Genomic DNA, 12,892 nt, shown 5'->3' on the forward strand with positions numbered 1-12,892 from the left:
GAGGAGTGAAGACCGCTTTCAAGAGCCTTCACTATATAATTTTTAGCAACAATGCCTCTCTTCTAAACTATCAGAGCTATCAAAAAACCATGTTATGTAGATTATTTGCATAGCTAACTACTTTTTTGTATCTGCCCTTCATAGCAAGTTAGAGCCTCTTGAAGCTGAGATTCTTGAATTTCTAGGTACAAATTTTCTTCGCGTTATAACAGACCAGAGAGTCATCTTACCAAAATCTTGTCAACAACGAAAATGAAGCTCTAGGTTTCAAAAATTTGAAAACTAAAAATTTTTAGCACTGAACTAGTTTTGATTCCGATAGACCTGTTCAAATTCCATCAACTTCTCGTATTTCTCTTACTAACACTCTTATAAGTTAATTTTGTTCTGTATGTCTGTCTGTCTGTCCGAATGTCAAGATTTCCGAATTTATTTTTGAAAATTCATTTTGAATCTTCATTGTTCGGAATCCAGAAACCTATCGAATTGTATTCGTCCTCTAGATCCTTTCAAATCTGTCTGTCTGTCATTCCGGATGTCCGCATCATTCACTATTCCATCAATCACGAGAGAATTTAGTAACTCAAAAATCACTGAAATTCACACGCCGATGTTTGTAGTTTTCTTGACACTAATCGTCTTTAAAAATTAACGAAATTTGCACGAATTTTTCGCCTTTTTTTCTCGATAAGAAACGCATTTTTCTTCCTTTTCTCCTTTCTCATAATTGAATTCCAGATTTCTCGTCTGTACAAAAATGCCTCTTGACTCAAGCCAACTCTTCTGCGCCTTGCTCATCTCTATCATGTTTTCACTTTTAATCAAGTCTATTGTATTTCCGGAGAAACGAAAACGATTGGAAAAGACGGCGGCGGAGAGCCGAAAGAATGTGACAAATGTGCGGAGAGGTTCTGTGGTGAAACGGTATGTTTGGGAAAATAAGTAAAAAAAATAAAAATAGCTTTTGCCTTGGGGTGGGGTCGAACCCGGATCCGGTTCCACCAGGCTCTTGGCCAAAAACGCAACCAGTTACGCCACGCGTGTCATTGTTACCTAGAAGCGCAAGACGTACATAAACCACGCCAAAATCCCGAAATTTCAGGAAATCCTCCGACACTTTGAAAACTCTGCTCGAATTGCATGATGTTATGGAGCTCCGCAATTTGTCGATAGTCGATTTACAAACGTTTAATGGTCAATTCTCAAAGTTAACCGATCGATATTGGCGAGAGATTTTTAGAAGGCAGTGAGTCAACTTTTTAATAGTTTCACTCTATATAAAACTCTGATATTCCAGAAACGACGCCCATCATCCAGACCATATCAATGTGTCGCGTCTTCATACTCCCAATATCATCACAGTTCTTGATGAGCACTTACCGCAGGGAGCAATCCAGGAGTTGACGATAACTGGTATGAATTCAAAATTCTTTGATTCAAAAGATTCTGAAGCATCGAATTTCAGGTCTCGTCCCGAAACCGTTCTCCTCTCGTCGTTGCGAAGTGATGCGCTATTTGAGGGAGAGGCTGTCGAGTTCTCCGAATGTGGAGTTAACATTTCAAGGGGATCAATTAAGAATCACTAATCCGGCGTTAAATGGTGATGGTTATTCATCTAAAGAAACCAATGAATAAACGAATAATTACAAAGAATTTCAATCGGGGTGGGAAAAGAGAGATACTGAACAATCGGGGAGAGGGAAAGAAACTAAACAATAGACGTCTACTAAATTATAGAAAACCAAAGAATGAATGGAATTGATTTACTTTGGTCCAAGCATGTTCTCTGGCTTAACCCATTGAGCGAATTGCTCCTCGGTCAGGATTCCGAGTTTGACGGCCTCCTGGACGAGAGTCGTGCCGTTCTTGTGGGCGGTCTTGGCGATCTTCGCGGCGTTGTCGTATCCGATGTGTGGGTTGAGAGCGGTGACGAGCATAAGGGATTCTCTCATGATCTGGAATAAGTTTGGGGTTTTCAAATAAAATTTCAGCGGAAACTGCATTAATTTTCATCGAATTCAAAATTGCAAAAAAATGGGTGGAGCTCCAACCTACCTTGGCAATATTATCCTTGTTGGCAACGATTCCATCAACACAATGATCGGTGAAGCTGACGGCGCTGTCAGCCAAAAGACGAGTGGATTGAAGGACGTTACGGACGATGAGTGGCTTGAAGACGTTGAGTTCAAAGTGTCCGTTCGATCCACCGACGCTCACAGCGACCTAGAACATAATTTAATTATAAAGGCAGAAAGAAGCTGAAAATGATTTACCTGATTACCCATAACCTGTGCGGCGACCATTGTGATGGCCTCACACTGAGTTGGATTCACTTTTCCTGGCATAATGGAGCTTCCTGGCTCGTTCTCTGGAAGTGAGAGCTCTCCGAGTCCACATCTTGGTCCGGATCCCAAGAATCTGATGTCGTTTCCGATCTTCATGAAGGAGACGGCAACGGTGTTGAGGGCTCCATGAACCTCGACAAGAGCATCGTGAGCAGCGAGAGCCTCGAACTTGTTTGGCGCGGTGACGAATGGAAGTCCGGTGAGATCGGAGACGGTGGCGGCGACCTTCTCGGCGAATCCCTTGCGAGTGTTGAGTCCGGTTCCGACGGCGGTTCCTCCGGCGGCGAGTTGGTAGAGACGTGGGAGAGTCGACTCGACACGGGCGATCGAATTGTCGAGTTGTTGAACGTAGGCAGAGAACTCTTGTCCGAGAGTCAATGGAACGGCGTCTTGAGTGTGGGTACGTCCGATCTTAATGATATCCTTGAACTCCTCAGCCTTGTTGTTGAGAGCAGCACGGAGTTTCTTGAGAGCCGGAAGGAGTCGAGAGTTGACTTCACGTCCGACAGCGATATGCATGGCAGTTGGGAATGTATCGTTGGAGGATTGAGACATGTTAACATGGTCATTTGGATGAACTGGCTTCTTCGATCCGAGTTCTCCTCCCAAAATCTCGATGGCACGGTTGGAGATCACCTCGTTGACGTTCATGTTCGATTGAGTTCCTGATCCGGTTTGCCAGGTGACAAGTGGGAAGTGATCGTCGAGTTTTCCGTCGACAACCTCATCAGCAGCCTGAGCGATAGCGTCGGCGAGTTTCTTGTCGAGTCCGAACTCGGTGTTGACGAGAGCGGCCGCCTTCTTGAGGATACCGAAAGCGTGAATCACTGGGATTGGCATACGCTCTTCGGGTCCTCCGATCTTAAAGTTCATTTGGGAACGGGCGGTTTGGGCTCCATAGTACTTGTCGGCGGGTACTTCGAGCTCTCCGAACGTGTCGCGTTCCTTGCGAATCTGGAATTAGAGTGATTTTGATGGGAAATTGTTGTTTTTGTTTTTTTTTCACAGTTCTAGCTTGAGATTTGAACCATTTCCAGCTAAAAAAGCTCCAGAAAGCGCTAAATTCGAATTTCAAAAGAAAAATATATACTTTTACTGCGATTTCCGTAGTTTTTTGAGGGTTCTGAAAGGGTGTTCATCGAACTTTTAGTTATGTTTAGAGAAAAGTGTTTTTGAATGCAAAACTCCGAAAATCTTTGCTAGAAATTGAAATATTTCAATTGAAAATCGCATAAATATTTTCAAAAGATAAAACCTATTTTTTTATAATTTCGAAGAGAAATTTTTCAGTCTTTTTAAAAACTCGGAATCAGCTTGTTTGAAAGCGTAGAATTAGAAAGAAGGATTTCCAGAAATATTGAAAAAATTGCATCACTTTATTTAAAAAAGCTGATTTTTAGACTGCAAATTTTAAAAAAAGTCTTATTTAACCAAGAAATGCTCATGAAACCGCGGAAAAACCACTTTTTCCAAAGCATTTTCCAAATTTTCAGCTTGAATTTCAGCTCTCCCACTCATTTTCAATAATTTCCACAATTCGAGTTCATCAAAACACCCGAAATCTTCATCAATTCTCTTACCTTAGCCATCGAAACAGTGGTGCGCGAGAAGTGACGGGCAGCGGCAACAGACGCTCCGCGGGCAATGACGGCGCCTCCACGAGCGAGCATTCTCTCTGTAATGGTGGAGAGATGAGAGGGCGCAGAGAAATAGAGATTGGCGAGAGACTATGGGAAGTGGTGGAGGGTGACGAGAGACGGAGATTCTCACGTTTCCAACTTCAAGGTCAGGTCACCGCAGAAAATATCTGTTATTTATGATCTTTGATTGTTTACGAACGAAACAAACAAAAATTCAACGAATAAGTGGAAATCGGACAATTTTCCAGTTCAAAAACTTTAAAATTGCCACTAATTGGTCACAAGAAAATAGCTTTCAGGGCATAGAAACCAGATTAAAAAACTCAAAATTGGTATTTAAATTGATTAAAATAAATACTGAAACTATTTCTTTTTCGAATAAAAAATTATGACATCTAGAGAATGCATGGGTGGAATGAAACAGGTGGAAAGTGAAAAATATGAGGAATTATTGCTGAAATTTAGTAGAAAGATTAGTAAATAAAAATATCAATTAATGTACATCTGAAAAAAGGGTGAATACATATCTAATCGGGGTAAAGAAACTAAAGAAAAAATACTGAAATTACAACTTTTAGGGGTTAGAACACTACATAGTAGCCGACATATAATTGATCAATTTCTGCAAAATACTCATCACAACATTCAAATGTTTGATGACTTCGTCGAGATGAGGGAGCTGAGATTCAGCCATGAAGACGGAGAGACCTTGTGGGTGCACGGTTTTTGGGACCATTTGGTACGAGGCGCAGACCTGGAAAACCCAACTTGAACTGATTTAGAGCAGAAAAATTATAATTTCAAAAATTGTCGCATTTTTTACCGAAAATTGCTGAAAATCTAGAAATTGCTCGGATATTTTAACTGTAAACAGACTCTTGATCAGAAATATGACTGAAAATTAGTGATTTTGTACGAAAAATCTCGAAGATCGAAGAAACTAGTTTTTCAGACAAATCCCATGAATTTTTGGCGAAAATAACTATGAAAATTGGTGAAAAATAACAAAAATAGAAGTTTTCAAGTCAGAATATGCGAAAACTGCAACTTTCAAATTTAAAACATCAATTTCGTAATCGATAACTGGAAATCCGTCCAGTTTTTCTTATTTTGTAGATCAAAACCGGCAAAAATCAGGCTAACTGGCGCACCTTTAACGCGTATCCAACATACTCAAGTCCTGAAAACTGACTATTACACCTACCAAACGACAACAAGAGATGTAGAAAGATATCAACTGATCCTGTGGGAGTGGCGGCACAAATTTCCGTGTCGGTGGGAAATAACATAACTCTAGGAGGCTTCTGAAATAAAATTTGATGTAAAACGATCAGAAAATCGATTTTTTTTGCATTTTCGAGAATTCTATTGCGTAAAAAGCCAAAAATCTTTCTTCTTGCGAATATTTGCCCGTTTCCCACACCTCTTTCTCGGCAACATAATGGTATTTCTGGCCGTCGCGATCTCGTTCATTGTCATCTTCAACTCTTCCAAAATACGTTTTCCAGTCGATAAACTGAACGAATCGCCGTGTTCGCCTCCTTTCAAATACTGTAATTCCTCTTGTAGATCACACAACATTATGGTAACACGAGATATATAATTTCCGAGATCTTGAAGCTGTTGTAGTTTCCATTGAACATCCGGCTGAGCGACGGCACGATAGAAACCGCCGCCGGCTTTCGGGTATTTTACAGTCACTTCTGCTTGGATGACGTTGTCGTCGAGGAGAGTGACGCATGCCTGAAAATTTGGAATTAGTAAGAGAAAATATTTTTTGAACTAATTTTAATAATTTCGCTGAAAAGTTTGCGGGAAATAGATGAATTTCGCTATTTCACCAGTTTTCGACACATTTTTAAAAATAAATGTATCGAAAAATACGGTTTTCTAGGCAAAATATAGCGAAATTTAGGGTTTTTTGGAGAATTTCAGTAATTTTCAACTGATTTTGTGATTTTCTCTCTCAAAACTTGTTTTCTCTTGCTTTTTCTTTGCACCTTTTTAGTGAAACGTGGGGATTTCAACAACTTTTAGCAGATTTTTTGCGCTATTTACTGAAAAGTTTTTCCTTGCATTTTCAATGATTTCGCTGAAAATTTTGCCGGATTGATTGAAAAGAAGAATTCAAAAAGGAAGTGGTTCGTCTAGATGAATTTTGCTATTTTGCTATAATATTTGATTTCTGAAAAATACGGTTTTCTAGGCAAAATATTGCGAAATTTACGTTTTTTGGAGAATTTCAGCAATTTTCAACTGATTTTCTCTCTCACAACATGTATGTTTTTGCTACTTTGTCTCAAATTTGTTAAGAAAATCAGTTTTAGAGAAACGTGGAGATTTTAACAACTTTTAACAGATTTTTGTGCTTCTGAAACGAAAAAAATAATAATTTTTTACAATGTTTTAGGTTTTTTCTTTAAAAAATGTTTTTAAGATAATTTTTGGGTTGTTTTCTTTATAAACCCCAATTTATAATTTTATTACACATTTTCAACATTTTACAAACCTTCAAATTATCGGAACTACCCGTTCTCGACATCAACTGATACTTCTCCGTAGTTCCATGAGTCGGTTCAATTTTCAGCCGCTCATCGCTTTTCGCCGACAAATTCAGAATCGTGCAGCACGTTTTCAGATGATTCAACGCGCCGCGCAACGTCTTCTCAATCTCGTGTCGTTGAATCCACAAGTTTTCACTGGTTTTGTTGATTTTTGTCACTTCGCGAGCGTCTAGAAATTTTTATTCAACTTTTTGAAGGAAACATTCAAAAATTAATACCTAGCCGATTCGGCGACTGCGGTTTTTGTGGGTAGTTTGTTGTGATTGTTAGACTGTGTCCCTCCATTATATTAATATTCAGAATAATCAATAAATAGTGTAAATTTGCAGGAAAAACTGGAAAAAGTGAGTGAGAAACGGGCCGTTGGGCGGCTGAGTGCGGTGGAGCGCGCTTGCATTAAAACAAAAGAATACGTGAATTTTGCAACTTTTCGAGGGCTTCGCGAGGCGTTTTTGATGTTTTTCGAAGAAAAGAAGAAAGAAAAAAATAGGAGGATAGACATTTTGAGTGTTTGGGGATTAGAATTTTGAAAGTTTTGAAGACAGAAAAAAGAGAAAGACTCCTCTCTGCACGGAATAATCGGATTGCGGATTCTGATTCGATTGGAAACTGCGATTTAATGAATCAAAATCAAGTTTAGTCCCAAATTAAGAGAATTAGGGGTGTATGAAGCAAATTTCAGGGTTCGTTCCTAACTTCTCAGAGGTTTTTAGACAGTTTTCAGAGACATAGAGGACATCCGGACAGCAAGAAATCGGGACAGACAGAAAAAACGGACACTTTTATTTAGTTTTTTACTTAAATTCATATAAGATCACAGTAAAAGTTTTTAGACAAAAATATTTATAGATTTTCAGTCAGAAATTCCTTTTTTTTCTCCTTTTAAGTGGCAATTTATATATTTTGAGACTCGGTTCATCTATCTAGACTCATCCAATTTTTTTTCAAGTTTGTATTATTTTAAAGCTCTAACCTCCAGCTGCTTTTTGTCAATTGGTCACTTTTTTTCTAGAAGTCTTTCTTGGAAAGATATAGAAGTTTCAATTTTTGAGAGAACAGACAGTTTAAAAAGTTACAAGCCTTCTGAAGCTTGTAGCTCTCTTGGGAACAATTCTTGAAAATAGTCATCAACTACAAAAATGATTATCATGCAGGGTACAACATTTTTTTAATTGACAATTATTTTAGAACTCTGATAGTTTTTGAGATGTGGACAAGCAAAGAAATCTGTCATACTGATAGCAACTGGGCGCATTCTCTAGTTTTCAAAAATGTACATCTCAAAAATTATGAGAGTTATCGAAAATGTGTTAACTGCAAAAATAGAATTTATGAAGTTCTCCATATGTTTGTAATTGACAAAACTTTGATAAGATTTGTGGTTTAAGAGATACTGTACCGCTCAAAAGGTTATCAACTTTTGGTTTCCGTGGAAAATGACAAAGTTTGACAGTGTATTTCGGTGTTACCTGATTGCCCGACAAACTTTATTTTGTATGGGTTGGACAGAGCAAAAATAGCACACAATTTTGGTAGTTGACCATTTTTTTGTAGGAACACTAGCTGGAAAGTTATAGGTCATCAAAGTAATTTATCTCTGAAATCGACTAATTTCAGTGCATATTGCAAAAATTTGGAGCTTTCACTTTGACAACCTGTAACTTTCAAGATAGTGTCCCTACAAAAAAAATGGTCAACTACAAAAACGATGTGCTGTTTTTGCTCTGTGCAGCCCATACAAAATTGAGTTTGTCGAATAATCAGGTGACACCAAAATACAGTGACAAAGTTTGTCACTTTCCACTGAAAACAGCCAAAGTTAATAACCTTTCATTGGCACAGCTTTGTCTGAATCTGTAAGTTTTTGATATATTGTGACTCTAACATGGAACCTCAGGAAAACTGACACCTTCCCACCAATTCGCTCACCAGTCCCCTTTCCCCCTATTTCTCAATCAAGTTTCCACATTGACACATGTTCGGTGTAGGGGGAGACTGGGTGCGATCGAAAATTCAATTGATGGTAATAAATCATTTTCGTTATACAAGGGACAATCACATCTGGTTGAGTTGTGTGGGGAAGAAATGATTAGTGTGCTCGCGGTGAGCCCTCGTCGCGAGAAAAACAATTCAATGTGTTTGAGGATTGATTGCGAAGGGAAAATGTATTAATTGTCTGATATCTGACTGAATTGGGAAAAGACAGTTTGGAGTTTGATCTTCTTCTGTTTTTGCAGCGAAAAAACGTGCAAAAACTGTGGAGGTAATAAGTTTTATGATTAACCGATCGGGGGGTGTGACAAATAAAATTGCGCAAAAACTTTGATCTATAAAAGCGCCAAGATGAGTGAAGAGAAGACACGATTCAACAAATCGGATCAAGGTATGTCATTTGTAGGTTTTTGGGCTTTTAGGCATTATGAGGACTGAGGGACTAGTTTTTGAATTGGTGGCTTAGAAACCAGGATCTTGAGGATTTAACTTGTCTACCGTACTTTAACTACAGTATCCCTACTTATAGAGTACTATTAGTGCTCCCGACTCTATAGGGACAGTTTTCCGACAACTCGTATAGAAACCTGCTTTTGACTAGCCTGACAAGTTAAATCCAGTAGTTCGTCTAGTTCTATTAGTTGCCGCAGCTACCGTATGGCACCTACAGCACCCATTCAGATACAGTAATCCTTTTCTCTCTCCCCACCCTCTCTAGCATTAAACTTCCAGAACCATGAACGTCGTTTGTATTGAATGATATTTTCCAAATCCCAGCCTGGGCGACTAGTTTTTGAATTGGTGGGCTAGAAATCTTGAATCGTTGTTAGCTATCTTGTATGCTTAACTTTACATGTAAAGATTGCCGACCTAGTTCTAGTTTGTGTTACCGAACTATACCTAGAGTTACTTTCCCAATACCGTAATCCCTTTCGACTCCCCACCTCAAAGGGGACTAGTTTTCCGACAGCTGGCTTCGAAACCTGGATCTTGAATGATCTGACTAGTCTGACAGGCTTAGTCTAGTAGCTCGCTGGGCGAGTCAGTTCTATTATGTACTATAGCTACCGTACTATAATTACTGTACCCCTTCTGATACCGTACTCCCTCTCTTCCCCTCCACCCTCTTCATCTCTAAACTTCCAGAACCATGAACGTCTACTCTGTCTTCTTGTTCGCTATTCTCGCCGTTTCTGCCGTCTCGGGACACCGTTGCCGTGGAAATTCATATGGAGGTGGAGGCCGTGGAGGCGGTGGAATCATCATTGGATCCAAGAAGGAGTAATTATTCTCGAAGATCATCATTGATTTGCCTGTCGTTGGTGTTGACTGAATCAAATGAATTTGTGAACATTCTATATAACTTTGGAACTTGTAAGAATAGGACTGCAGTTACAAATAAGCGCGGTTTAAAGGCTCTTGGAACAGCATAAGCCTAACTTTTCCATGAAAGTTCTGAGTTTGCAGTTTGGTTACTGTAGTTTGTTACGGGTACTGTACAACGGGACAGTACTACCAGATAAGAGCGCAATTTTAGTCTTTTCAGCATAGGTTAACTTTAGAAGAGCCTCATGATCACATTTGTCGTCCCACTTTTTCAAAACTAGATTTTTCTGATTGAGGCAACCGAGAGCTACACATTTTTTGCAGTTAGAAGTTTTTGATTGCACTTTTAGATTCTGAGATATTCGTCTTAAAGAGAGTAGAAGAGTGTACCTTGCCACTTTACGTTAAAAAACCGTTTTGTGACAAAAAATAAGACACAAAACTGAATTATTCATTTCTCAACACCAATCCCATTCGCCGCCAAATTTGCAAAATACGGAAAAATCAATGGAAAAACTGATTGAAAGGCGCCAGAACCGCCACCACCGAGTCCCAGATGACTCATCTCCATTCCCTGCACTTCACACTCTCGGAACCCCTTGGCGAATGGATTCGACTCGATTTTCAGACTGGTTATCTGAAACTTTGGGTTTTAGGAATTCATTCACTTTTGGGGATAAAAACGTACTCTATGGTTCTGATAAGCGGTTACTGCAATGAATTCAGTTTCTTCGAAAGAGAATGTGTGTCGCATTTGAGAGCCGTCTTGTTCGATGATGTGGACTCGTGGACGGTATTTGTGCATAGAGTTGACGATGATCTGGGAGGAAATAATGATAAATAGCAGGGACAGAAGTCGTGTCCTATTTTTTTTTTTAGAAATTGGATTTCTAGGTTACCGTAAAACCCGTAAAGCGATGCTTGCTTGCAGCGGTATATCTCGGTTTCCAAAGGAAATATCAAATAGCTGATAACTGATTAATTATAGGTTAATACTCATAGAACATTTCTTCAGTTGCAAAAATTTTCTAATCTTTGAAGACAGCCAAGATAGAATGCACCAAACTCTTGGGTGCGCCTCTATTACAGGGTTTACGGTATTTTCTAGGTTTTCTGAGCCACAAGTAGTACATTTATTTCCACTTACATGTCCATTATTATCCAACTGATTGTTCGTCAACTTCATTTTATCAAAACTGACAGGTGCTCTCATCCAGTGTGCTCCGCGAGCCGGTGAGTCGGAGTGGACGAACATTCGACTTGGTAGTTCACTTTCTCCTGTAATTGAGCTCTCTCTCTCTCTCGAAGTTCTTAAACTACAGTACTCTCCTACCTGGCCCTGTTGAAATCCATTTACTTTGATGAAATGAATACCGGAATCTTTTCAATTCAATACACTCCAAATCTACCATCACCACATAATTTTTGACGGGATCCAGCCCGGCTATTATGACTGATAGGGTGGGAAACATTCTTCTGGAAATTAGAAAGTAAGAAGGAGAACAGTGGTTCCCTACTAACCTTCCACTTTTCGTCACAATCATTTCTGTTCCAAGACTGTGAAAACGTCGCCAGAGGTTGCTGGATTGGAGGAAGACTCGGATGAGATGAAGTCTTTCTTCGGAGTGAATCTTTTGTTTTACTGTAGACTTGCGGGCGAGGATGGAGTCGATGGTGAAGCTGCGATTCATTCTGGAATAAGCAGGGAGAGGTGAAAGGGAATTATGAAGGGGTTCGATTGCAGTTAATATTTTTACTCAGGGAATAGATTAATATACCGTTAAAACTGTTTTATATCAGCACGCCATTATATTTTTCAACTGCTTCCCAGAGAAATTTTGTGGTTTCAGAAACTCATTAAAATTTAGACGTAAAAACTTTTTTGAACGTTTTATATGTTGATCTAGAAGTTACAAATCACGCTGCTTCTAGCCAGAACCAAGAAAAAAACACCGGGATAATCATATTCATGAATTCTGAGTACAGATCGAATGACGTCATAATACAGGTGCGTTATAATACAGTTTTAAGCTATACAAAACCGTGATATTGAATTATTTCTAATATTTCTTTTTCTTTGATAGTTATGGATATTCAAAATTTGATAGAGCTGAAAGTATTGGCTACTTTTTCTCCCTATTTTCTTTTTCTTGCTTCTAGGAAGGCTTGTTCCAAAAGACTTTACAATTTAAATACAAAAGAAAAGTTTTTAATATTAATAATTTATTCAATCTTTTGTTGTGCGTCTGAAAAATCAAATTTCTTGAATTTCTTGAATTTCTTGAATTTGGATTCTAGGAAATGCATAGAATGTTCGTCTAATTAGCAAGCTTTGTGAGACCGGAACTTGAAAAAGAAAGGAGAGTGTGAAATGATTTGAAAGCAAAGAACTCCGGTCTCTATTAGCATTTGGCACTTATGAAAGCAGAAACGAAAAAAACTTACACAATACTGCAGAACAGTGCCAAACGGCACCGTTAGTTCTATTGTACCAAAAAAGTAGGTACCTAACCTGGCTTATGGTCAGCTCTCTGATCTAGCTCTAAAAATCCAACTTTTCGAACTGCCAAAACCAATAACAACGCCTAGACATCGCCGAAAAGAAGAAAAGAATCTTAATAGTCACTCAACAAAAATGCAAAACAAACGAGCCGTTTGGTGAATTCCTGTGTGCTGAATGGTGAAAGCTCTCGTGTCACCGACACACCGACTTGTCGATTTCCATATGGTCCCGCCCGTGTCTTTCTCTTATCCTTCACTCAAAAACTTGAAAAATCATCCATCCCGTTACATCTGGCACCCAGTGGGGGCAGTTTGTCGTCGTTGTCGATCCACACTTCTCTCTCACCTACCGTATACTTTGTGCGCCCTCCTCATCACAATTTGTCATTCCATTTCATTCTCGTCTGTTGTGGCGTGAACTAGCAATGGCCTAGCCTAGTGAACGTCCAGCCCTGAGGTCACACGTGGCAAGAAGATCTGCCTATATAAGACGTAGAGAACTCTTAGTTGTTGATTCTCACCA

General features: G+C 39.1%; 8 protein-coding genes across 8 annotated transcripts; 5 read left to right on the forward strand and 3 right to left on the reverse strand.

Annotated features, from left to right (window-relative positions):
• Positions 1-757: 757 nt before the first annotated feature.
• GCK72_009014 (uncharacterized protein) lies at positions 758-1,635 on the forward strand (the record flags this gene model as incomplete). The annotated part of the gene is made up of 4 exons (XM_003099449.2): positions 758-924; positions 1,103-1,246; positions 1,298-1,413; positions 1,466-1,635. The coding sequence occupies 4 exons, from the start codon at positions 758-760 to the stop codon at positions 1,633-1,635; spliced, it is 597 nt and encodes a 198-aa protein (XP_003099497.2).
• A 113-nt stretch (positions 1,636-1,748) lies between these two features.
• GCK72_009015 (uncharacterized protein) lies at positions 1,749-1,964 on the forward strand (the record flags this gene model as incomplete). The annotated part of the gene is made up of 1 exon (XM_053727168.1): positions 1,749-1,964. One exon carries the CDS (start codon positions 1,749-1,751, stop codon positions 1,962-1,964), a length of 216 nt encoding a protein of 71 aa, XP_053586745.1.
• On the reverse strand, positions 1,764-4,015 carry GCK72_009016 (uncharacterized protein; the record flags this gene model as incomplete). The annotated part of the gene is made up of 4 exons (XM_003099445.2): positions 1,764-1,955; positions 2,056-2,223; positions 2,274-3,299; positions 3,926-4,015. The coding sequence occupies 4 exons, from the start codon at positions 4,013-4,015 to the stop codon at positions 1,764-1,766; spliced, it is 1,476 nt and encodes a 491-aa protein (XP_003099493.1).
• GCK72_009017 (uncharacterized protein) lies at positions 2,035-2,262 on the forward strand (the record flags this gene model as incomplete). Its single annotated transcript, XM_053727169.1, has 1 exon — positions 2,035-2,262. One exon carries the CDS (start codon positions 2,035-2,037, stop codon positions 2,260-2,262), a length of 228 nt encoding a protein of 75 aa, XP_053586746.1.
• Positions 4,016-4,574: 559 nt separating the features above from the next.
• On the reverse strand, positions 4,575-6,834 carry GCK72_009018 (uncharacterized protein; the record flags this gene model as incomplete). Its single annotated transcript, XM_003099460.2, has 5 exons — positions 4,575-4,739; positions 5,190-5,289; positions 5,409-5,728; positions 6,495-6,718; positions 6,768-6,834. The coding sequence occupies 5 exons, from the start codon at positions 6,832-6,834 to the stop codon at positions 4,575-4,577; spliced, it is 876 nt and encodes a 291-aa protein (XP_003099508.2).
• A 1,404-nt stretch (positions 6,835-8,238) lies between these two features.
• GCK72_009019 (uncharacterized protein) lies at positions 8,239-9,826 on the forward strand (the record flags this gene model as incomplete). The annotated part of the gene is made up of 2 exons (XM_053727170.1): positions 8,239-8,405; positions 9,688-9,826. The coding sequence occupies 2 exons, from the start codon at positions 8,239-8,241 to the stop codon at positions 9,824-9,826; spliced, it is 306 nt and encodes a 101-aa protein (XP_053586747.1).
• A 492-nt stretch (positions 9,827-10,318) lies between these two features.
• On the reverse strand, positions 10,319-11,558 carry GCK72_009020 (uncharacterized protein; the record flags this gene model as incomplete). Its single annotated transcript, XM_003099431.2, has 5 exons — positions 10,319-10,504; positions 10,556-10,687; positions 11,015-11,145; positions 11,201-11,343; positions 11,389-11,558. 5 exons carry the CDS (start codon positions 11,556-11,558, stop codon positions 10,319-10,321), a joined length of 762 nt encoding a protein of 253 aa, XP_003099479.2.
• Positions 10,559-11,582, forward strand: GCK72_009021 (uncharacterized protein; the record flags this gene model as incomplete). The annotated part of the gene is made up of 2 exons (XM_053727171.1): positions 10,559-10,660; positions 11,424-11,582. The coding sequence occupies 2 exons, from the start codon at positions 10,559-10,561 to the stop codon at positions 11,580-11,582; spliced, it is 261 nt and encodes an 86-aa protein (XP_053586748.1).
• Positions 11,583-12,892: the final 1,310 nt, after the last annotated feature.

The sequence above is a fragment of the Caenorhabditis remanei genome, chromosome III, assembly GCF_010183535.1.
Source record: "Caenorhabditis remanei strain PX506 chromosome III, whole genome shotgun sequence".
Taxonomy (NCBI): domain Eukaryota; kingdom Metazoa; phylum Nematoda; class Chromadorea; order Rhabditida; family Rhabditidae; genus Caenorhabditis; species Caenorhabditis remanei.